This window comes from Polistes fuscatus, unplaced genomic scaffold (genome assembly GCF_010416935.1).
Source record: "Polistes fuscatus isolate 324 unplaced genomic scaffold, CU_Pfus_HIC Scaffold25, whole genome shotgun sequence".
Lineage (NCBI taxonomy): Eukaryota > Metazoa > Arthropoda > Insecta > Hymenoptera > Vespidae > Polistes > Polistes fuscatus.
The window spans coordinates 2,458,880-2,480,333 of record NW_025113102.1 but is presented as its reverse complement, the minus strand read 5'-3'; the positions used below and the strand labels follow the sequence as shown (position 1 = coordinate 2,480,333).

The 21,454-nt window shown below is 28.2% G+C and overlaps 6 protein-coding genes and 2 long non-coding RNA genes across 16 annotated transcripts in view; 3 read left to right on the top strand and 5 right to left on the bottom strand.

The window, feature by feature from the left end:
* Positions 1 to 400: 400 nt before the first annotated feature.
* LOC122518528 lies at positions 401 to 1,336 on the bottom strand. The gene is made up of 2 exons (XR_006304095.1): positions 933 to 1,336; positions 401 to 799 (listed from the first exon to the last, which is right to left on the bottom strand). It is a non-coding gene; the product is annotated as an uncharacterized LOC122518528 (long non-coding RNA).
* A 598-nt stretch (positions 1,337 to 1,934) lies between these two features.
* LOC122518549 lies at positions 1,935 to 2,825 on the bottom strand. 2 transcript variants are annotated; one of them, XR_006304104.1, is made up of 4 exons: positions 2,590 to 2,823; positions 2,331 to 2,494; positions 2,072 to 2,112; positions 1,935 to 1,973 (listed from the first exon to the last, which is right to left on the bottom strand). It is a non-coding gene; the product is annotated as an uncharacterized LOC122518549 (long non-coding RNA). The 2 variants fall into 2 exon arrangements; XR_006304105.1 differs by having other exon boundaries at positions 1,938 to 1,973; positions 2,072 to 2,106; positions 2,590 to 2,825.
* Positions 2,826 to 5,132: 2,307 nt separating this feature from the next.
* LOC122518561 (39S ribosomal protein L37, mitochondrial) lies at positions 5,133 to 7,210 on the top strand. Of its 4 annotated transcripts, none has more exons than XM_043637563.1 (7): positions 5,133 to 5,268; positions 5,488 to 5,673; positions 5,771 to 5,995; positions 6,077 to 6,196; positions 6,317 to 6,423; positions 6,496 to 6,678; positions 6,753 to 7,210. In XM_043637563.1, the coding sequence occupies exons 2-7, from the start codon at positions 5,498 to 5,500 to the stop codon at positions 7,172 to 7,174; spliced, it is 1,233 nt and encodes a 410-aa protein (XP_043493498.1). In that variant the 5' UTR covers positions 5,133 to 5,268; positions 5,488 to 5,497; the 3' UTR covers positions 7,175 to 7,210. The 4 variants fall into 4 exon arrangements, with proteins under 4 accessions (XP_043493498.1, XP_043493497.1, XP_043493496.1 ...); XM_043637562.1 differs by having other exon boundaries at positions 5,133 to 5,300; XM_043637561.1 differs by having other exon boundaries at positions 5,133 to 5,312.
* On the bottom strand, positions 7,181 to 8,613 carry LOC122518562 (cyclin-dependent kinase 20-like). Of its 3 annotated transcripts, XM_043637567.1 has the most exons (5): positions 8,343 to 8,613; positions 8,061 to 8,249; positions 7,747 to 7,983; positions 7,459 to 7,686; positions 7,181 to 7,377 (listed from the first exon to the last, which is right to left on the bottom strand). In XM_043637567.1, exons 1-5 carry the CDS (start codon positions 8,526 to 8,528, stop codon positions 7,222 to 7,224), a joined length of 996 nt encoding a protein of 331 aa, XP_043493502.1. In that variant the 5' UTR covers positions 8,529 to 8,613; the 3' UTR covers positions 7,181 to 7,221. The 3 variants fall into 3 exon arrangements, with proteins under 3 accessions (XP_043493502.1, XP_043493500.1, XP_043493503.1); XM_043637565.1 differs by having other exon boundaries at positions 7,459 to 7,983; XM_043637568.1 differs by having other exon boundaries at positions 7,459 to 7,983; positions 8,412 to 8,613.
* Positions 8,614 to 9,162: 549 nt separating this feature from the next.
* On the top strand, positions 9,163 to 11,073 carry LOC122518493 (DNA-directed RNA polymerase II subunit RPB3). 2 transcript variants are annotated; one of them, XM_043637451.1, is made up of 5 exons: positions 9,163 to 9,484; positions 9,929 to 10,073; positions 10,175 to 10,382; positions 10,466 to 10,672; positions 10,741 to 11,073. In XM_043637451.1, exons 1-5 carry the CDS (start codon positions 9,399 to 9,401, stop codon positions 10,923 to 10,925), a joined length of 831 nt encoding a protein of 276 aa, XP_043493386.1. In that variant the 5' UTR covers positions 9,163 to 9,398; the 3' UTR covers positions 10,926 to 11,073. The 2 variants fall into 2 exon arrangements, with proteins under 2 accessions (XP_043493386.1, XP_043493387.1); XM_043637452.1 differs by having other exon boundaries at positions 9,398 to 9,484; positions 9,934 to 10,073.
* Positions 11,074 to 11,611: 538 nt separating this feature from the next.
* Positions 11,612 to 17,533, top strand: LOC122518492 (structural maintenance of chromosomes protein 3). The gene is made up of 19 exons (XM_043637449.1): positions 11,612 to 11,772; positions 12,027 to 12,102; positions 12,175 to 12,353; positions 12,428 to 12,586; positions 12,671 to 12,830; positions 13,230 to 13,515; positions 13,630 to 13,804; positions 13,888 to 14,001; positions 14,097 to 14,347; positions 14,416 to 14,559; positions 14,701 to 15,012; positions 15,112 to 15,423; positions 15,494 to 15,695; positions 15,761 to 16,051; positions 16,181 to 16,443; positions 16,519 to 16,684; positions 16,772 to 16,910; positions 17,007 to 17,244; positions 17,337 to 17,533. Exons 1-19 carry the CDS (start codon positions 11,758 to 11,760, stop codon positions 17,461 to 17,463), a joined length of 3,609 nt encoding a protein of 1,202 aa, XP_043493384.1. The 5' UTR covers positions 11,612 to 11,757; the 3' UTR covers positions 17,464 to 17,533.
* A 196-nt stretch (positions 17,534 to 17,729) lies between these two features.
* On the bottom strand, positions 17,730 to 18,962 carry LOC122518491 (probable signal peptidase complex subunit 2). The gene is made up of 3 exons (XM_043637448.1): positions 18,751 to 18,962; positions 18,248 to 18,555; positions 17,730 to 18,191 (listed from the first exon to the last, which is right to left on the bottom strand). The coding sequence occupies exons 1-3, from the start codon at positions 18,769 to 18,771 to the stop codon at positions 17,948 to 17,950; spliced, it is 573 nt and encodes a 190-aa protein (XP_043493383.1). The 5' UTR covers positions 18,772 to 18,962; the 3' UTR covers positions 17,730 to 17,947.
* Positions 18,963 to 20,375: 1,413 nt separating this feature from the next.
* Positions 20,376 to 21,454, bottom strand: part of LOC122518489 (reticulocalbin-2) — a 2,465-nt gene continuing 1,386 nt past the window's right edge. For both annotated transcript variants that reach the window (XM_043637447.1, XM_043637446.1), the window contains 2 exons: positions 21,223 to 21,454; positions 20,376 to 21,132 (listed from right to left, as the gene is read on the bottom strand). The exon at positions 21,223 to 21,454 is cut by the window's right edge and continues 224 nt beyond it. In XM_043637447.1, the coding sequence (XP_043493382.1) occupies positions 20,961 to 21,132; positions 21,223 to 21,454 (404 nt within the window). In that variant the 3' untranslated portion in view covers positions 20,376 to 20,960. The remainder of the gene's footprint in view (positions 21,133 to 21,222) is intronic.

Here is a 21,454-nt window from a genome sequence, read left to right as displayed (position 1 = left end):
TTCTACCTACACCATAAATAGTCTTATATATAGATATATTAAATATATTTATAAATACATTCATTAATATTTCTCCAAGCTATTAAATATTATTTATAGTCTTTTATAATATTAGTTCTATGAATATAGAAAAAAAGGTAGAGAATATAAATAATAATATTTTTTCACCAAAAATTAAAATATTAATATTTCTCAATAGTGACCTAAATAAGATATTTTACTGTGACGAAAATTAGAATAAGGTGATTTTTTTTATCATTTTTTTTTTATCTCTTATTACATTATTCCAAGGAGTCTATAAAATTCGTCAAACATTTAAATATTTTAAATTTATTAATGATAGTTAAATTAATTATATTCTACTTTACGTATATGTAAATAAAATATGCTAATGCACAAATATTTTAAGAAAATATATATTTATAAGTAATATTAAATGTACAATCGTGGTATGACATCGTCTTAAATATTACAATGAATTTGTTACATTATTGAGCTATTAAAACACTTCTCTGCGCTTTAAATTATAGATATATGTAGTAAATAATTCATTTCGTATCTTCACTTACAAAATCACACCCAGTATCAAATATATAAGCATATTATTTAAAAGAAGATTTATCTAGCAATCGTTAAACGAAACAACAAATACATTTTATATTATGTAATGCCACCACAATGTATAATAGTGTGATATGTTTCTTCATGATAATACAGTTTTCTTCTTTTCTACCCAAATTTTGTGCTACTAGAATATTCCTTTAATCTCTTTTTCATTTAAGAAATTGCACAAAAAACCCTACAAAGGAAATGAAACTATTAGTTTGTTACACTATCTCATGTAACATTGAAAAATCTACAGTATATTCTCTGTTGTATATATTAGAAAAGATGCTAGAAATGTTTTTAGTATTTCTTTTCTATCAACGAACCTTTAATATATTGAATTATCCTTATTAGAAATTATATGGCACAAGTACAGTTAAATCTTAGAAAGCATGTGAAAGACTTTGATGATCAGTAGAATTTAATTTTCTGACAGCATTATTTTCTTCTCCTTTAACTTTGTGAAATTAAGACATTTTTTCAATATTTCTTATCTATGGCCTTTCTGCTTTAACAATCTATTATTTAAAAAGAATAGTTTTCTTTAAATAACTTATTGCCAGTCGATGTATAATAGTGTTTTTAATTACCCAGTACAATGGTAAGTAATATACTTAATATATGTTAGGAATATCCTAATGTAATGTATTTCCAATTTGTCTTTTAAATTTGTAATAACCAGGATGCATTCCTTCTTCAATTCTTTTGATAGAATATTATAGTACATAGTTTCCTTCCAGTGTGAGAACGGAACACTTTAATCGATGCCTTCCAAAATCTTTCATGATTAAAGTGTTGTTGGATTTTTCTTATCGAATTGAAAATTATCTGCTCTTTCTTCCAGTTAAATGAGTGATCACCTGTGCAGAAAGAATAAGATCTTTAATACTTTGAATAAATATTTTTTAAGAAATTATTATAATATTGGTTCATTACCAATACAAGATAATTATGTTTGCCATTTAAAAGATCCTTTACACTGCTGCTGCATTCTATTTGCAAAACGATTCACATGGCATCTCTACGAAAAAGAAATTCGTTAATACAAGTCTTCAGTATTTTCTAGTAAGTCGATTAACAGTAATATCTTTCATTACCTGGTACAAGGCTTGGCAATACATTTTGTACAGGAAAAGAATTCTTAATATAATATGATTCCTATTTGTCTTTTAAATTTTTAATAACCAGGATGCATTCCTTCTTCAATTCTTTTGATAGAATATTATAGTACATGGTTTCCTTCCAGTGTGAGAACGGAACACTTTCACTGGTGTCTTCCTAAATCTTTCATAATTACAGTGTTGTTGGATTCTTCTTATCGTAGTGAAAAATCATACGCTTTCTTTTCCAGTACATTGATTGAACACCTATGCAGAAAGAATAAGATCTTTAATACTTTGAATAAATATTATTCAAGTGTAATATAATACTTGTTTTTTTAGAAATAAAAGATTATTATGTTTACCTTTTACATATTTGTGTCTCGATTATTGCTTGTCACTGCAACTACATTTTATTAGCATACAATTTTATTTTAAATCTCTACAAAGTAGAATTAAATTGATAAAAATATTCAATATTTACTTGTCAGTCGAGACAAAGTAAAGTTATTAATTATTTAGTAAAGTATATAGTTATAAATTTAGTAGACATTGAGAATTTTTTGTAAAACTGTATTTCCTATTTGTTATTTAAATTAGTAATAACTAGGATGCATTTTGTACCTCAATTCTCTTGATAGAAGACTACTGCGTATGATATTTTACCAGTGTATGTAAAATAAGAGGCGGTGTCCTGCCAATTCTTTCATGGTCCTAGTAATATCGGATTCTTTTTATCGTAGTCGAAAATAATATTTTCTTTTTCTTCTAGTAAAATGATTGAACATCTATGCAGAGAATATAGTTTATTAATTCTATGAATAAATATTATTCTAGTGTAATGTAATTTTGCTTTTTACAAATACAAGTTTATAATGTTTACCTTTTACATATTTGTGTCTTGATTATTTCTTATCACTGCAACAGCATTATTTAGGATATTTTTTGGGATATTTTTTAATTACCTGAGATTAACGAGACGACGTAGATCCGTGCGATCTTCAGCACCGACGCCGCGAAAAGGAAGAATAGGCCAGTCAAAAAGAGCCAAACTAGATGATTTTCTTGTGGAAGTGTGCGAATTTGATCTAAGGGTAAATTGACGACGCTGAATCGAATGGTGCTACTTTTTTTTTGCAATCGGATGTATAGTTTTCGAGAAAAAGGGTAAAAAAGGGTAAAAATTGGTTAAAAATGATCTTGTCTTAGAATTTAGGCATTTAATCGAAAAAAATTTCAAACAAAAGTTGTAGAGAATTGAAAAATGCATAAAAAATGTTCTAAGGTTTATCTTCATATTTGTAAAAATAAGCGAGAAATATTGAAAAAAAATAATTGTAGAATGGGGCGCAAAGTCCAGCCCCTCTGTCGGCTTTTACACGCGAGCGGGCTAGTGTGCGTGCGAGCGTCCGTGTGCACTAATCCACAAACGAAGGATCTTCGGCAATCTTCGGGACTCTCGGTCTTGAATGAAAGTGCGAGTGAGAGAACAAACCAATATTTCTCTCTTTTTATTTGTTTAGGCGATAGCGAGTATTTTTTTCCTGGCCATCGATTGTTGAGCCTTCTGTATACGAGTGCGAGTGAGACAAGAAACCGATCTTTCTCTCCTTCAATTTTTTCATTCATGAATACGTATTCTTTTTAAGACGAAATTTAAAATTTAAATATTTTTCCTATTAAATTATGTATTTTATAAAATTTTAAATTACTGATTTTTTGTCTCGCAAAAATTTATTAGTGTATCAAATTGAATACATATTTGAAAAAGAAAAATCTTATATCTACACATAAAATTAACTCAAGATATATAGGAAAGGATATTTTAAAAACATGGAATTTATTTTTTGGCTAGACATATATAATTTTAATTCATTTTTACTATTTTATAAGAAAACAGTAATGCATTCTTATTCATCTTCAAAGTCTTAAGAATTATACGAAAAAAGTTGAATACTCGTCAAGTAGTGCGCTAGCATAAATTGTATCGTCTTGAATTCTCGTGCCAGTTATTAACGTTTGATTCTCCGTGGAGGAAGTATTTTTTTTATGTTTCTCTGTTCCTAACAAGGAGACGGTCAGTGAGTCCCCCCTCAGATTTTTTCAAATTTCGCACTAATGATATAAATTTTATTAAGAAATCAACATTATTACGCGAATAATAAAATTACTAATTATAAATTAAATAATATGCAATAAATAACAAAAATTTATTTTTAGCGTGCTAAAACAATTCATTTTTAAGGATGATATTTACAGGTTGAATTTGTAATTCAAGTAATTAATCTTCCCTTATTTGCGCAAGATGTAAAAATATTGATGGCTTTTAACTTTTATGTAATAATTTTAATTTTCTTTCCAGTATATAATTAAAAATTAAGAAATGTAAAAAGAATTTATATAACTTAAGGATAGAGAATCTTATAAAAAAAATACTTCCTCCACGAAGAATCGAACGTTAATAACTTTTTGACTGGCCTAAGTAGGACGTCCCAAAACGAGAGCGCTTATTGGTTTACACATGCGTAACGTTCGGAAAGTCATATAAACAACTTTCAATAAAAGTAATTTACATAGAGGACAAAGGCCTAGTCTGAAGGAGAATTTCGAAGAGGACGGAGCTCCGAACATATATTACGAACTTTTTAACAATAATAGACACTTCTATCGATTAATTAACAATTATTTTAATATTTTAATGCACCCTCTTTATATTTCAGATTTTTAAAATACATATCTACTGGTTTAAATATTACATACATATTAACGTACTTTCAATAGAAATAATTTTAATATATTTTTATTTTATGTTTCTTTAGATGACTCTTTTAAACTTAATTTCGTTACTGAGCCAATACATAAACGTAAAATTTACCGATTACTTATATTGTTTTTTAATTAATTTTGGGGTCTTCGGAAGCGATTACCTCCTCGTGGTTAGACCTGGGCAATGGTATTTTACTTTCAGTATAATGTTTAACATATAAAATATGTTAAACATTCCATTGCAAGTAAAATCTAGCCAAAGACCGCTTACCATAAACATTATAATTGTAATTAGTTTCTTTAAAATCCCTAATTAATATCATATCCATATTCCTTTCGCCTTGGTTCCTTTTATCCATTTCATCTATATAGAAACTAATTACCTTATAATGTTTTTTAATAACTTTTATGCATTTATACAGATACCAGGGAGTAGTCCAAAATTATTAAAATTAAAGTTGCAATCTATAAAAGAGATTACGATCTATAAAAGAGATTGCATTCGATTCATTCATTGCATTTTTACACACACCACGCGCGCGCACATACACACACACACGCACACACGCACACACACACACCAGAGAGAGAGTCCTTAATATAAATATTTATATATTATAAATATATAATAGCGACAGATTCTTTCCATATTATGCTTCTAGTTCATTTTTTGTCCGTACTTGTCGCTAAAGTCGCACACGCTTTTAGAGAAAAGTAGTGAGAAACTTGGAATGTTGTGCAATGAAGAGATAACCTCTCAATTGTAGCAATAGTTGGTTTTTTCTTCTTCGTGAACGTATATAATATATTGTTTATTTATTTATAAATGTAATCTATCTGGTATGAACTCTTATATATTATTTATATCATTTCTACACAATTATTTTGTGTTAGAAATAAATTCAAAAGTCATAATCCATGTTATTATTTATTGTAGTACAATAATGATTATTCTAATGAATTTATGATACATGTTTTTTATTTGTAAATAAATAACGTAATATCTTTTATTTAGATAAAGCAGAATGAAATTAACACAAGCATTAAGAAAATATCATTTGGGTAGATTAACTAAAGCAATATGGCATCAACAACGTGAAAGAATACCTATAGATAATGATGTGGAAAGTAAATTGTCAGCATTGAACATAAAGATTATAGATCCCATTGATATACTTCAACCAAAAAAAGAATTCGTAAGGTATTTATTATGTGCATAACAGATTTATTTCAATATATTCTATTTTTTGTAGTATTTCTATTGATTCATAAGATTTAAATATTTTCATTAATCGAAGGATAGAGATACCAGAACCTGTTATTAAAGTAATAAAATTTGACAATACCCATCCTGATTGGAAAGATAAAGCTTGTTTAAACTATAAGGATCACAATGTTCTACAACATGGTTTATCTCAAGCACAACTATTGTTAAAAACCATTCTTATTAAAAATGAACTTCCACAACAAATTGAAGAAAAAGAAACTTATATTTCAGAAGATATACACCGTTTAGTTAAAAGGTATTAATTTATTTATAATCAAATTCTATATAATATTTATTTATAAATATTTATTTTAATAATAAATTTCTATATATACAGAACGATTTATACCTCGAATATATTTGATGCGCATCAAGAATTGTTACCGAAAAGAAAGGATCCAGACAGACCTGCATGGAATTTTCCTAGATACTATGGTGTGACAGATATTCGAAAAACGTAAATGATCATTTTTATAGAAATATATTTTTGCATGCATTTCAAAGAAGTACCAATATATTTCAAATATATTTACCAATTAATTAATATATTATAAATAAATTAAATTATCTTTTATAGGCATAATTTATTCAAGAAACTACTTCAAATTTGTGAATGTGTATGTGGTCCAGAGATTGTACAAACTCGTTCTGTCTTTCATAATGGAGTTGCGTGTATTTCAATAGGTATATTAATTTCTTATTTCTTACTGTATGTAGAACTTATAAATATTAAAAACCATCTATTATATATTTTAGAAAAGGAATCAAAGTTATTGCAATTTGCATTGACATTTGATTTAGCTCTTATATCAACAGAGCCTTTAAAAAAGATAGAGAATCAAAATGCTTATATGGAATCAGATTTTCCAAGTATATACCCATTTTATCCTACAGTTAGCTTGGAAAAAACGAATATTTATAAAACCGAAGATCTATATCGTAAGTAATACTTTGTTTTTTTAAATTTGCTTAAATAGAGATTTACACTTTGATTACAATATATTATATAATAGCTATTGAGGCGACATCACCCTGGTTGAATGTTCATACCATATTTATAAGCCATAATCCAGAAGAAGTAAAAAATCTTTCTGAACTACCAGTAGTTGAGGATCAAATACTTGCACGTTCTATGATAAAATCATTTACTGCAGCTGCAAGTAATGCACGTCAAAAATATGGATCTGATGTTAAACATTTACCAGAACCAATAATTGTGCAATGTGTTGAATCAAATGGGAAACAATTTCATTTTTCAGTATTTCAACTTAATACACTAGACATAAATAAAACAGAAGGTATTCGAAATTTTTGGTGGTCTAGTCCAATACTACATTTATATAAAGAGGCATGTTATAAGACTGGTAAGCCCATTCTTACTGGCTATAATCCTGAAGTTGTGAAAAAACTATTTGCATTTTATAAAAATACCTAGTTTAATAAATAAATGATTTTTATTAAACACGACAAATATATGTATTATTATGTAGTATTTAGAAGTGTTTTAAAAAGAGTTGTTATTGGAATATTAACTTCAACTTCTTTAGGCTTTACCAAAAGCCGATGATCTTGTGATGGTTTTATTAAATTTTCTGCAGATGGATAAGGTTTACAATAAAAATACGTATGTTGCAATGCCTAAAATATAGAATAACATAATATAATTTAGTTATATTTATTAATTTTCTTCGAGAAACAATGATATATAAATCAGTTAACCTCTTTAGCAGAAAGACGGTTTGATGAATTATATATAAGAATTTGTTTTATTAAATCAATAGTTTCTGGTTCTGCATCCTGTACAATAATTTCCCATGTAGTACCTTTATTATATGGAAACGTTATTTTATTGTAATCAGGTAATGTACTCAATTCTGGCCATGACTCAGTAGTAGGAGATCCTAAATATTTTAATACTATTGCCAATTGTTCAATATCTGTTTCTCCCTGTAATTTATTTATAAATATATTTATATGTAAATGTATAAAAGAGATCGCGCGACTTACTGGAAACAAGGGTGAATTATTATACATTTCACCAAAAATACAACCAACAGACCACATATCGATAGCTACAGTATAATATTTTGCTCCATATAATAATTCAGGAGCTCTATACCATCTTGTAGCAACTTGGTGAGAATATGGTTTAGAAATGCCCTCCCATAATAATCTTCCTAATCCAAAATCAGCTATTTTTAAAATACCTTCATTATTGAGTAATAAGTTAGCAGGTTTTAAATCCTGCAAGAAGAATATAAATGAATACTATTAAATATATTTATTTTAAAGTAATGTTTAAAAATTATTTAATAATGTACCCTATGTATTATATTCTTCTCATGTACATATGCAACGCCCTCTAAAAGCATTTTCATATATATTTTTATTTGTGGTATTGTTAATGAAATATTATTATCCTTCAATATTTCCCATAATCCTGTAGGCATATACTCAAAAGCCATTATATAGTCTAAACCCAATGGAAAAGAATCTAATAGTTCTATAACCTTTAAAAACATATAATTTATGTTTAATAATTTGAAAAATAATTAATGTTAATATAAAATAAAATATTTTGTAAAAAGGGAGCATTGTCATACATAAGGATGTTTTAACTGTTGAAGTGTTTTAATTTCTCTTATGACTGATACAGGTATGCCTTCCTCTACCTTTTTTAAAAGTACCCTTTTTAATGCAACTTCTTGTTTGATAAATCTATGATGTCCTTTTAAAACTAATCCTTGAGCACCTTCACCAATTTTACCCAAAATAATATATTTATCCATAATAAAGCCTTAATTATTAAACTCTATATATATATATATAATATTATTTTATTAATTAATTTATTTATTATTCTTCATTGTAATAAATTTCCATAGAAATATGAAAGTTTTATTTTATTAAATATTGAAAATCAATATCCTTTGTACATGTTTATTGTGTACATAAATAGTATCCATGGTTACCATATAATTAGAACGTCACAGCGTGTGGAGTCCTCTACAAACCAACTAAAATACTCACACTGCTATGTAGCCAATCAAAATCAAGCAGGCTGACAACCTACATCCTTTTAAATTTTGAAAACACTAGACTAGATACATGGTATTACGCGCAGTTTTTAATTAGGCGCCGTCTTTATCATCTAATTACAAGATTTATATCAATTATTGTGTGATATTAAATAAATAAATGAAATTTTATGTTATTACGTAATCAAGTATTATTATTATTATTATTATTATTATTATTATTATAATTATATGTAGACTAACCCCTACACGTTTTGTGGCCGTCACGCCAAAGTTTGGCGTCACCGACACTCTTACCGTCACGCCTCTGGTGGCGAAACTGATAACTAAGAAAACCCCACGTATATGAATAACCGCTGCTATTCGCTCTCTTCGGTTCCAACCACCGAGCAAGACACACGCGTGTTTACTAGTAGCGATCAAAAGTTTTGAAAAAAATATTGTGTTTATATGGTTGGTTATTCTGTAAGAAATCATTTGTATAATAATTTTCAAATAATTTTAGGTTAAAGTTTAATCGACGTGAAGTGTTTTAAGAAGTTGTGCAATTTTACGGAAATTATATATAAATTTAGAAAATTTGTCTGTATCCTGTAGTTTTGAAATATATTTTTTTGCAAAATGCCATATGCAAATCAACCGTCTGTGCACATATCAGATTTAACTGAAGAAAATGTAAAATTTCAGGTAGAAGACACAGAATTAAGGTACAATATATTAATATTTATTTTTATTAATTGCAATATGAAATTTTTATAATTACTTGTTTTAATATTCAGACCCCATGGCTTTTTAAATACGATTGCCCTGTATATAATAAATATTTTTTAATCTTATTGGTGTGTTTTGTATGTTACAATTTCTTATTCATCCTATAAATTTTCAATAAAGTTCAAGTCTGGTGACTGATAGAGGATTCAAAACTTTAATACAATTAAATAATCGATATTCTTGGAAAATGCGTGATTTGATTTCTTTTTTAACAAAAATTCTTTGATTCAACTCTAACAATAAGTAAGTTTACAGGGCTATCATATTTAAAAAGCCTTCAGGCACTAATATTAAAACTAATTACTATTTCTTGTTTATTAATAAGATATTATTAACAAGATATTATTAATTTTACTAATTATTTTTTAATTGAATTAAAGTGTAGCAAATAGTATGAGAAGAGTATTTATTGCTGAAACACCAACAATGGCTATTGATTGGATACAATTAGAAGCAAATTCAACAGTTTTAAGTGATGAATTTTTAGCACACAGAATAGGAATGATACCTTTAATCAGCGATGATGTGCGTAATTTAATTAAAATTATACATTTTCTTTTTATTTGTATTTAAAAGTAATATACCGTGCAGGATAAATAAAGTCAGTACTCGTATTGGTGGCCTAGGTTGTTGACAGGATACAATACACCAGAGATTGTCAATGTATGGATTTTTGTCCTGAATGTAGCGTCGAATTTACTCTTGATGTGAAGTGTACGGAAGATCAAACGAGACATGTTACAACTGCTGATTTTAAATCAAGTGATCCAAGAGTATTACCTGTTACATCTAGACATAGAGAAGATGATGCTAGTGAATATGGAGAAACTGATGGTTAATATTTAATATTATTCATGTATTGAAACTTGTGAATAACTTGGAGATAAAACAAACAAATATTTTTTATTGTTTAATAGAAATTTTGATTGTAAAATTACGAAAGGGACAAGAATTAAAACTTAGAGCTTATGCAAAGAAAGGATTTGGAAAGGAGCATGCAAAATGGAATCCAACCGCTGGTGTTAGTTTTGAATATGATCCAGATAATTCAATGAGGCACACTTTGTTTCCAAAACCAGATGAATGGCCAAAATCAGAATATAGTGAACTAGAGGAAGATCAATGTAAGTATTATGTTTGTATAATATTTTTGTTTGTGCAATTTTTATATTTGTACTTTTTTCTTTTTTAGATGAAGCACCTTTCAATTGGGAAGCAAAACCAAATAAATATTACTTTAATGTAGAAAGTAGTGGTGCATTAAAACCAGAAAATATTGTAATGATGGGTATTGCTGCATTAAAAAACAAATTATCAAATTTACAGACTCAATTGAGTCATGAAGTACAAAGTGATGCTTTAAGTATTCACCATTAAATAATTGCATTAAATGTGATTCATTAAATTTTATTAAATTATGTTTTTTCTTGTCAGTATCAAAAATTATTTAATCTGTGCTTATGACAAGTGATAATACAAATGTCAGAAATTATTCGTTGCAATAAATTCCTCAACCATTTCCGAATTTTAACGAAACATATGAAGTTAATTAAAATAGCTTCTGATATAAATTATTTATTATTCAATTGCCAAAACAAAATTTTGTCGTTTAATGATGTTAATATCTTTATTATTTGGAAAATTTATTATAAATATAAAAAGCTATGACTGAACACTAAAAGTGCTTTGATACTTAAATTTAAGATTTTTCAAAAAATTGAGTTAATCACTGTGTTATGAACGGCTTATATATAATACGTACGTGTTACGTGTACACTATAATGTGTAATGGAATACGTAAAATTCCAAAATCCCTAAATGAAGATCGTAGTAGCTAACGGCTATATAATAGCCATACTATATTAATAACCCAATATATATATATATATATTTGCTACAGTTACATTAATAGCCCATACCAATAGGCCAATTTTAATAAAAAAAAATGTTAATACGCCATAGTGATTTTTTGTTTTTATTATTGGTCAAGTTTTAAACAGTTCTCCTTTACTTGTGCTCCCGCTTAAATCTAGGAAATTTTAGAGTTAGTATATTGAAGGTTATCTTACGGGTCAAGATTAAAGACTCTGCTCAAAAATAAATGAATGTTTTTATTTTATGCGTTCAGTGATTGAATTATATATTTGATCATTTTTATTTTTTATATTAAACTAAGAATAAGCAGACCTTTATAATTTTTAAGTGCATAATGTATATCAAACAGGTATAACAAAAAATATTTATTGTTACTATTGTTACTTTAACGTATTTGAACGTTTTATTTTTGTTGGTTAATGAATTATTTTTGAGTTTTGTTTTATTATAGAGATTATCATATCATATAATGTCATGTTTTTGATATTGCTTTTATGATATCTCAATAATTGTAAATAAATACTTCTTTTGCTGAAAGAATACAAAAATTTATAACATTACATTATAATATATAGAATTAAATTAAACATTTTTTGGTGTTAGGTGATTATACAGGGATTTAAATCATATCGTGAGCAAACAGTGGTCGAACCATTTGATTCTAGACATAATGTAGTAGGTACGTATATTTTGTATGTTTATGGAAATAATTTATTAAAGATTATTTATTTCGTGTATAATTCTTTTAAAGTTGGAAGAAATGGATCCGGGAAGAGTAATTTCTTCTATGCAATTCAGTTTGTTTTGAGCGATGAATTTTCTCACCTCAGATCTGAACAGAGACAAGCTTTACTCCATGAAGGTACTGGACCTCGTGTTATTTCTGCTCATGTGGAAATTATATTTGATAATTCTGATGGAAGGTTACCGGTATGAGTTATCAAATTATTTTATAGAATAATAATTTAAATATAAAAATGACATATAATGACATTTGTTATCAGATCGATAAAGATGAAGTTTATTTGAGGAGAGTAATCGGATCAAAAAAGGATCAGTATTTTCTTAACAAAAAAATTGTTACTAGAAATGATGTAATGAATTTGTTAGAGTCTGCAGGTTTCTCAAGATCAAATCCATATTACATTGTTAAGCAAGGAAAGGTTTACCTCATTATTATATAAATTTATATTACAATTCGTTTACTTAAAAAATGATATTAAAAATGATTACGTGTTTGTACGTAGATAAATCAAATGGCGACAGCTCCAGACTCACAGAGATTAAAGCTTTTAAGAGAAGTTGCTGGTACAAGAGTATACGATGATAGAAGAGAGGAATCCAAATCTATATTGAAAGAAACAGAAGGAAAGCTTGAAAAAATAGAAGATTTTTTACGTACTATAGGTAAAATGTTTGTAATGAAATGATAAAATTATAAAATTTCGTATAAAATTATACATGGGGGTCTTAAATTTAAATAGCCAAAAAAAGAAAAAATGTATCATATAAGGTTTATCATAAAACGCTTTGCTATTCTTAGAGCAAATGAATAAATTTTGTTTACATGAAATGACTAATTACACATTTTCCATTAAAGATTGGATTTTCTTCTCGACATTAAATGCACATTTTAAAAAGCTGTCCGTGTACTCAAATACGAGTATAAAATATCGATTAAAAAAATAGAGTAATTAATAACACAACATAGTTTGTGTGAGAATTTTTGAATTGAATTAATTTCAATGGTCTTACAATTAACTAATTCATCCTGTATATGTACTTATTTATTTTGTTTCACTTTAGAGGAACGATTAAAGACTTTAGAAGAAGAAAAAGAGGAATTAAAGGAGTATCAGCGTTGGGATAAACAGCGGCGCTGTTTAGAATATACAATTCATGAACGCGAACTCAAGGAGAATAAAAGAAAATTTGAAGAACTCGAAGCATCTCGTGCAAATAGTGGTGCTGAACAAGCAAGATTAGGTGCAGAAGCAAAAACTGCACAAGAAATGGTACGAGCAGCTACCAAACGTCTGAAAGAAGCTAAGAAAGAAGTACAAACAGCTAAGGAAGAAAGGGATACCCTAAGGTAAATAAACAATTTATTCCTATATATATAAATAGTCTGTTAGAAAAGTATTCGGACATCATGTATGTATATATGAACGTGCTTTTTCTATTAACTGCTATTATAATTATGCAGCGCTGAACAACAACAACTATTAAAAGAAAAAACAAAATTGACATTAACTATTAATGATTTATTGGAAGAAGTTAAGGGTGATAATGATAGTAGAAAACGGGCACAACAAGAATTAGAAAAATTGAAAGTAAACATCGCAGCACGTGAGTCAGAATTAGAAGGAATTAAACCAGAGGTATTTAAATCATTATTTATGAATATAAATGAATTCGTTTTTCTCTTATGCTTATTACAACATAAATTTATTTATTTTTACAGTATGAAGAAATGAAACGCGTTGAAGAAGAGTGTACAAGAGAATTGCAACTTAAAGAACAAAAGAGAAAAGAACTTTATGCTAAACAAGGGCGTGGTAATCAATTTACTAGTAGGGTAATGAAAAACTGTCAATTGCTAAAATTAGAGATATACTATAAATTTGTTTTAATTTATAAATAATATATATTGTAATATTGTTTGTGTTATAGGATGAAAGAGATAAATGGATACAAAATGAGCTTAAGCAATTGGCCAAACAAATAAAAGATAAAGAAGAACACCAAAAGAAAATAAGTGATGATTTAAAAAAAGATGCAGAAAAGCAAATTGCCTTAGAAAAAAAGATAGAAGAACATACACGTGAAATGGATAGACAACGTGCATCGATAGATGATCATAATAAACAATATTATGAATTAACGAAAGCTAAGGATCAATGTCAAGCAACGAGAAAAGAACAGTTTGTGCATTATTATATTAATATTTCATTTAGTAATATGTATAATATAACTAAGTAATGTTATATAGGTATCGTCAAGAAAGCGTATTACAACTAAATTTGTCAGGATTAAAAGAAGATTTAGCGAAAGCTGATCAAAGTTTACGTTCTATGGCTGGAAAACCTATTCTTAATGGCAGAGATAGTGTACGAAAAGTACTTGATACATTCCGGCAAGTTATTATCTTGTTATATTTTCTTCTTTTCTTTTTTACTCATTTTTTGATAATCTGAAAATATAATAAATATATATTAATTGTAATATACACAATATTAAAAATAAATATACACAATATTAAAAATGTGTTTTATAGTGGACGTAATGATATGGCCCATGAGGTAAGTAGTTACTATGGGCCAGTGATAGAAAACTTTAATTGCGACAAAAGTGTTTATATGGCTGTAGAGGTAACAGCTGGAAATCGATTGTTCCATCACATTGTAGAAACGGATAAGTTTGGCACTAAAATTCTAAAAGAAATGAATAATCAACGTCTTCCTGGAGAAGTTACGTTTATGCCTTTGAATCGTCTTCATATTAAAAATATAGATTATCCTAATACTTCGGATGCGATACCAATGATATCTCGTTTGAATTATGATCCTAAATATGATAAAGCATTAAGGTAAGAACATAGGAATTGTGTGTGTAAGTTTTCTATAAAAATTATATAAATTTTGTGCATAACTCTCTTAATATATGTTAATGTTTTTAATTAATCCAGGTACATTTTTGGGAAAACATTAATTTGTCGTAATCTAGAAGCAGCAACGAATCTCGCTCGAACATCTGGCTTGGACTGTGTAACACTTGAAGGTGATCAAGTATCATCGAAAGGCTCTTTAACTGGTGGATATTTTAATACCTTAAGATCACGACTTGAGATACAAAAAACTCGATCAGAATTAATGGCACAGATTTCTACTCTTGAAAGTCAATTATCAACTCTTAAAGAAGAAATAAGAAAGGCTGACCAAAATATTAGTTCTTATGTCAGTGAAATGCAACGTACAGAGACGAAAAATAGTAAAGCCAAGTTAGTAGATACTTGATTTTAATATATATGTGAGGTTTATTCTTCTTATTAACAATATATATTATTTTAGAGATATATATGATAAAATGAAGGCGGAAATACGTTTGATGAAAGAAGAATTAGGTGCTATTGAAAGATATAGAACACCTAAAGAGAAAAGTCTTGCGCAGTGTACTTCAAATTTGGAAGCAATGAGAGCAACGAAAGAAGGTTTAGAAAGTGAATTGCATCAAGAATTAATGGCACAATTATCTGTAGCCGATCAACATCAGGTATAAATTATAAACATAAAATAAATATTAAAGAATGGATTTAAATTTTGATTTAATTTATATAGGTCGATACTTTAAACGACGATATAAGACGATTAACGAAGGACAATAAAGAAGCGTTTGCAAAAAGAATGAGATTGGAGGCAGAGAAAAATAAATTAGAAAATCTTCTAACAAATAATTTAGTTAGAAGAAAAGATGAATTAGTACAAGCTTTGCAAGAAATATCAGTAGAAGATCGACAACGTCAGCTCGATTCATCGAAAACTCAATTAGCAGATATTGAGAAAAGGCTTGTGAAAGTTAATGCAGACTTTAAAGCTCAAAATGAGAAAGTAACTAATGCTATGAAAAAGGTAAATATGTATTCAATTATAAATATTATTTCTAATACAATAATGTAAACATGATCATTTTCATTTATTTATTTTTTTTATTTACTTATAATTCAAACATTATGTAAATAAAAAGATGGATATTTGTAGCAAAAGGCAGAATCTTCTGAAGTAGAAAAGTGGAAAGTAAAAGAAAAAGAAGCACAAGAAAAAATAGAAGCTGATGCTAAAGATTTAGAAAAATTAGCGAGTAAATTAAATATTTTACAGCAGAAAATAGTAGAGTGTACACAAAAGATCACGGAACTAGGTGCATTACCTAGTCATGAGGCATACACGAAATTTAGTGTTATGTCTACGAAACAATTGTTTAGAGAAATGGAAAAAGCAAACAATCATTTAAAGAAATATAGGTATGGCTTCATATTGTAAAATATAAAAACAATAAAGGCATTTTATCCATAATAGTTTTATATGCTTTTTTGCAGTCATGTCAATAAAAAAGCTTTAGATCAGTTCATGTCATTTAGTGATCAAAAAGAAAAATTAGTGAAACGAAAGGAAGAATTAGATCGTGGTGATGAAAAAATTAAAGAGTTGATGTCAGTTCTTGAACAACGCAAATGCGAGGCTATTCAGTTTACATTTAAACAAGTATAGTATATAGTATAGTTTTCATAAGATAAACAAATTTCTTATAATGTAATTAAATTAAAATCATTAATTTTTTGTTTTGCTTAGGTAAGTAAATATTTCAGTGAAGTATTTAAGAAACTTGTACCATCGGGTACCGCACAGTTAGTTATGAAAACTGCAGATGGTGATGAAGGAGATGACGGTACAACAGAAGCTGCGGATTCTGATCGTTTTATTGGTGTTGGTAAGATGACACTAAAAGTTTACTTTTAAAACAAATAAGAGGTATGAAAATCATTATTATTATTATTGTTTGTTTGTTTTATTTTTTTTTTAATAGGAATACGAGTTTCTTTCACTGGTCACAGGGCTGAAATGCGAGAAATGAATCAATTATCTGGTGGTCAGAAATCGCTAGTAGCATTGGCTTTAATTTTTGCAATTCAAAAGTGTGATCCTGCACCATTTTATTTATTTGATGAAATAGATCAAGCTTTAGATGCACAACATCGAAAAGCAGTTGCTGATATGATTCATGAACTTAGTTCGGACGCTCAATTTATTACGACAACTTTCAGGTAACATTCTAAATGCATACAACAATAAAAAATCAAACAGATTTTTATATTTAATATGAAAGAAATTATTTATATGTGTAAGCATATTACAGGCCGGAGTTATTGCAACATGCAAATAAATTTTATGGAGTAAAATTTAGAAATAAAGTATCGCACGTTGAATGTGTTTCACGAGAAGAAGCAGCAGACTTTGTTGAAGATGATACAACACACGGTTAAGATAACGTGTTTTTTCATTATAATATATATATATATCTTTTCAAAGAGATTCATGATGATGATATATATATATCTTTGAATAAAAAATTCATTTCTATACCACTTTTTCGAGTTAAAATATTGATTTTGGAACATGAATCCAAATCATTAATAATAACTATTATACTGTTTCATTGTATAAATTTAAATATTTTGAGCATGTTTATATATACAAAAAAAATATAATTTCACATTGAATAAAATAATGTAATGAAATTTTTAGACTGTTGGATGTTTAGTATGTATCATATTTACAATGAAACAACGTTTACAAAAAAACATTATCTGTTGTTTACATTTTATTTTTGATAATTGAAAAGTTTTAACAAATATTTTTCTTTCTTTCTGATATCTCATTGCATGTACATCAATGAAAAATGATATATATTGTATGAAGTGTATATTTAAACATAAAAATCGCATATTTTATATAATCATAATGTAATTATTTTTCTTTGCGCTGACGCGTTATACTGTCATGCATGTCTGTTACAACCGCTTCTATTAATCCTGGTATTACCACACCATTTACATCAATAAACTTTGCAATTGATTTTGTAACGACACTTTGATTAGTAACTCCTGTGGAAGGACTGGTAACAGATAATACGAGAGTATATCTATCATCATATTTTTTAAGATATGAACTTGCTTCCCAAATAAGATCAGGATTATAACCAGAAGGATCTCTGCAATATAAAATAATTAGAAAAATTGTACAGCATAATGATATTTTCAAAATTACCTTTGAATAGCAACAACAAATATGCCTTTTTCTTTATACGTTGTGTAAAGAGTTAAAAGCCCCATCAAAACAAAATATAAAGAGACGCAAACTATTAAAACAGGTTTAGATGCTGGGAATGGATATAAATAATCAAATAGCAATGCGATTATAGCTATTGTTACTGCGATCCCACAGAGTGCCAATCTTCCATCAAGAAGAGTAAAATTTTCTATGTAATTATATTTTTTTGTAAGAACATCCTTAATTGCATCGTCTAATGCATTCTTTACAGCAGATCCATCCCATTTATTGATCTTTATTACCACCTACAAAATATTCGTCAAATAAAAATCTGAGATATATAAGTGTGAAGTATTGCATACGTGTGATTATATTTTTTTTTTCAATTCATTAACTAATTCTAAGAGGTTAAGCATACAGTATTTGTTAAGAAAATAGTTATAGTAATATAACTTGTATTATTTATTGAAACACAATATATATATATCTAAATAACTTACACTATTTTCAACACCACCCATTTTAATTAATTGGAAGAGAAGGTTAGCATTTAATATTATCTCCCACAATCACTGAATTGTTTTAGCTTTGTAAAACGGCAGCGATATAATCAAGGAATATAGAAATATATAGAAGTTCAAAAATCCACTTTTTCTCTAACCAATTTCATCTTAGTTAATACCGGGACCACCAGTGGGCGAGAGTAGGTACTTAACGTGTAAGGTACTTATAATATATGATATATATTCTTTGATAGTATATACAGGAGGATGATTCACTAACTCTAGCCACCAATGATAGCTCCAAAAGTATGATAGTAGCGGAAAAGTTTATAGAACGAAAGTTGCATGAAAAATTCGGGAGTATAATATGACATCAGTTTTTTTTTTTGCTAGATTTAGTCGCTTCTAAGAATTAAAGGTTAAGTTTGTTTTTTTTAAATGGAATGCTATGTTTCGGGACTTATTTTTTGATAGCGGCTATCATGGCGAATGTCAACAATGTGCAATATTAAGGTATTTGAAGGTCAACGAAGGTCAAGTCTGACGAACCAGCCAGCCACGATACAACTCCTACGCGTCGTATTTGCGTCAGGTTTGCGTCATTCTCCCCCCTGTGGGTAGGGGGTAGTAGAATACTCCCACAGTATTCCCTGCTTGTCGTAAGAGGCGATTAAAAGGGAAGGTGTGAATGATGTGTCAATGCTCTCGTATGGCTATTTCTCTTTTTTATTCTTTCTGTCTCCTCTTTTCTACTCTTTACTCTTCTCTCTTACTTCCTTTCTTACCTTTCCTTTCTGCCGGGAGGCTTGCTTCCCATTATTGGGACAGGTGATGATAGGGAGCTTGGGGTAGGTGACCTGGCCCCAGCTCTGGATAATGCGACAGGCAATGTATCGCAGATAGACAACCTGGCCTGCGATGTAGAAAATGCTACAGGAAGGAAGGAGTGCCCCGCAGGATAGTAGCTCCTAGGCGGCAGCAGGTCGGGTCTTGCGCGCTGCTTCTCCTCAATAACTAGCATGAGTGAACTGCATGTCGATGCATGAAGGTGTATATGGACCTAGCCAGTGCGTCATGGGATGGATGGCTGAGTCTTGTTGAAATTAGCAATTAAATAAGTTAGGAATGCCTCCGGGAGACTATCGAGTGCGACATAATTGTAAATATTAGGATAAGACACGCCTCCGGGAGACCGTCGAGTGCGTAGTAGTTTAGGTGTCTGACAAAAGATGGAACAGATATCGTATAGTGTAATAGTGTTTATTTATTATCGTCAGGTTTTGTATTTAATATTACATATCATTGGATTCGCAACGACATATTGTTCAGTTATTGAATTTTGCATATAGCATGCTGTTTAGTTCAGTTATAAATAAATTTAATTAAAAGTTATGTTTCAAATTTTCATTATTGTACATTTATGTGAAGTTAAGTTATTATGTTTTTAATTGTATAATCTTTTAATTATATTCATTCTTTATCAGTAATTTTTTTTAAGCGATAAACATGAAAAAAGAACAGAAGATAACTTTTGTTTAGTTTTAACATACACATGCAAATTTACTTTAGTGAATTATAGTGATGCGAGAAAAAAGTGTGCTTCAAAGAGTTCATTCGTGTTATTTCTTTATAAATTTCATATTATATTTCAGGACATCTTAGGTGAAAAGACAAATACACAACATTACCGGTATACACTTTAAGCAGCGATAATATTTGTACATTATACGATGACTCAAATATGACTTTTCTATATAATTTGTAAATGCGCAACCAAAATTTATAGTAATCGTTTTACAAAATATAGCAATATACATAGAATATTTATACATATGATAAATAGTAAATAATAATATTAATGATAATGTGTGATATTATGTGGTAACTTTTACTAATCATAAGATGATAACTAAAATGAAAAAAACTGACTTCTTACTCTGTATTATGGCACTAGAATTGTAGATAGCGGAAGACAGTGATTTACATAATAATATTTTTGTAAGAAAGCATACAAATATTAAAAACGAATTTGTGCAGATGTTTATAAATTTAAATTTGATATATCCCATTAATTTAGACGCATTTCGATTATAGTGTAAATGACAATACCAACAAAGTTTAAATTGACGGTATAATATTGAAAGTTTATAAATTCTATTAGGAAAAGATAAAAATATTTTAAATATCTTATAAAATAGAGACTTTTTTCAGAGTTCATCTGTAAAACGTTCAATGTCTTGTAACTGGTTTCCATAATCAGTCGCTTCACTACCTACGAATGTATCATGATGATCCAAAATCTCTTCGAATGACAACCTATTATCATGATCATCGTCGGATGCTGCAAATAAATGGTCAACTTCGTCGTTGGCTATTTCGCTGAAATATATTGACAATTTATAATGGATAAAATTTTTGATACTAATATATATTTCATTAATTGTTTAATTAGCATATGTATATACTTACTCGTTACTTGGTACTCGCCATAATAGAATCTCATCGGATTCAAGTTTACCATTTCCATTTTTGTCATACTCATGATCAAATTTATCTTTTTTAGCCAATAACCACTCTTTACCTTCAGATTTAGCTCTTTCTCCAAGATATTCTTGAAAATTAATACAACCATCTTTATCAGTATCTTTTTCATCGAGAACTTGTTTTAATAGTAACGGAAACATTCTAGGTGTTTCTTCTG

Excerpts from the sequence above, each read along its gene's own strand:
- LOC122518561 (XM_043637563.1), top strand. The coding sequence starts at position 5,498 with ATGAAATTAACACAAGCATTAAGAAAATATCATTTGGGTAGATTAACT. Across the intron at positions 6,197-6,316 it reads GTGACAGATATTCGAAAAAC|GCATAATTTATTCAAGAAAC; the intron begins GTAAATGATCAT and ends TATCTTTTATAG. Across the intron at positions 6,424-6,495 it reads AGTTGCGTGTATTTCAATAG|AAAAGGAATCAAAGTTATTG; the intron begins GTATATTAATTT and ends TATATATTTTAG.
- LOC122518562 (XM_043637565.1), bottom strand. The coding sequence starts at position 8,528 with ATGGATAAATATATTATTTTGGGTAAAATTGGTGAAGGTGCTCAAGGA. Across the intron at positions 8,250-8,342 it reads AACAGTTAAAACATCCTTAT|GTTATAGAACTATTAGATTC; the intron begins GTATGACAATGC and ends ATGTTTTTAAAG. Across the intron at positions 7,984-8,060 it reads AGAAGAATATAATACATAGG|GATTTAAAACCTGCTAACTT; the intron begins GTACATTATTAA and ends TTCTTCTTGCAG.
- LOC122518493 (XM_043637451.1), top strand. The coding sequence starts at position 9,399 with ATGCCATATGCAAATCAACCGTCTGTGCACATATCAGATTTAACTGAA. Across the intron at positions 9,485-9,928 it reads GTAGAAGACACAGAATTAAG|TGTAGCAAATAGTATGAGAA; the intron begins GTACAATATATT and ends ATTGAATTAAAG. Across the intron at positions 10,383-10,465 it reads TGAATATGGAGAAACTGATG|AAATTTTGATTGTAAAATTA; the intron begins GTTAATATTTAA and ends ATTGTTTAATAG.
- LOC122518492 (XM_043637449.1), top strand. Across the intron at positions 14,348-14,415 it reads CAAGCAACGAGAAAAGAACA|GTATCGTCAAGAAAGCGTAT; the intron begins GTTTGTGCATTA and ends AATGTTATATAG. Across the intron at positions 17,245-17,336 it reads TTTATTACGACAACTTTCAG|GCCGGAGTTATTGCAACATG; the intron begins GTAACATTCTAA and ends AGCATATTACAG.
- LOC122518491 (XM_043637448.1), bottom strand. The coding sequence starts at position 18,771 with ATGGGTGGTGTTGAAAATAGT. Across the intron at positions 18,556-18,750 it reads TGGGTGGTGTTGAAAATAGT|GTGGTAATAAAGATCAATAA; the intron begins GTAAGTTATTTA and ends AATATTTTGTAG. Across the intron at positions 18,192-18,247 it reads TTTGTTGTTGCTATTCAAAG|AGATCCTTCTGGTTATAATC; the intron begins GTAATTTTGAAA and ends TTTATATTGCAG.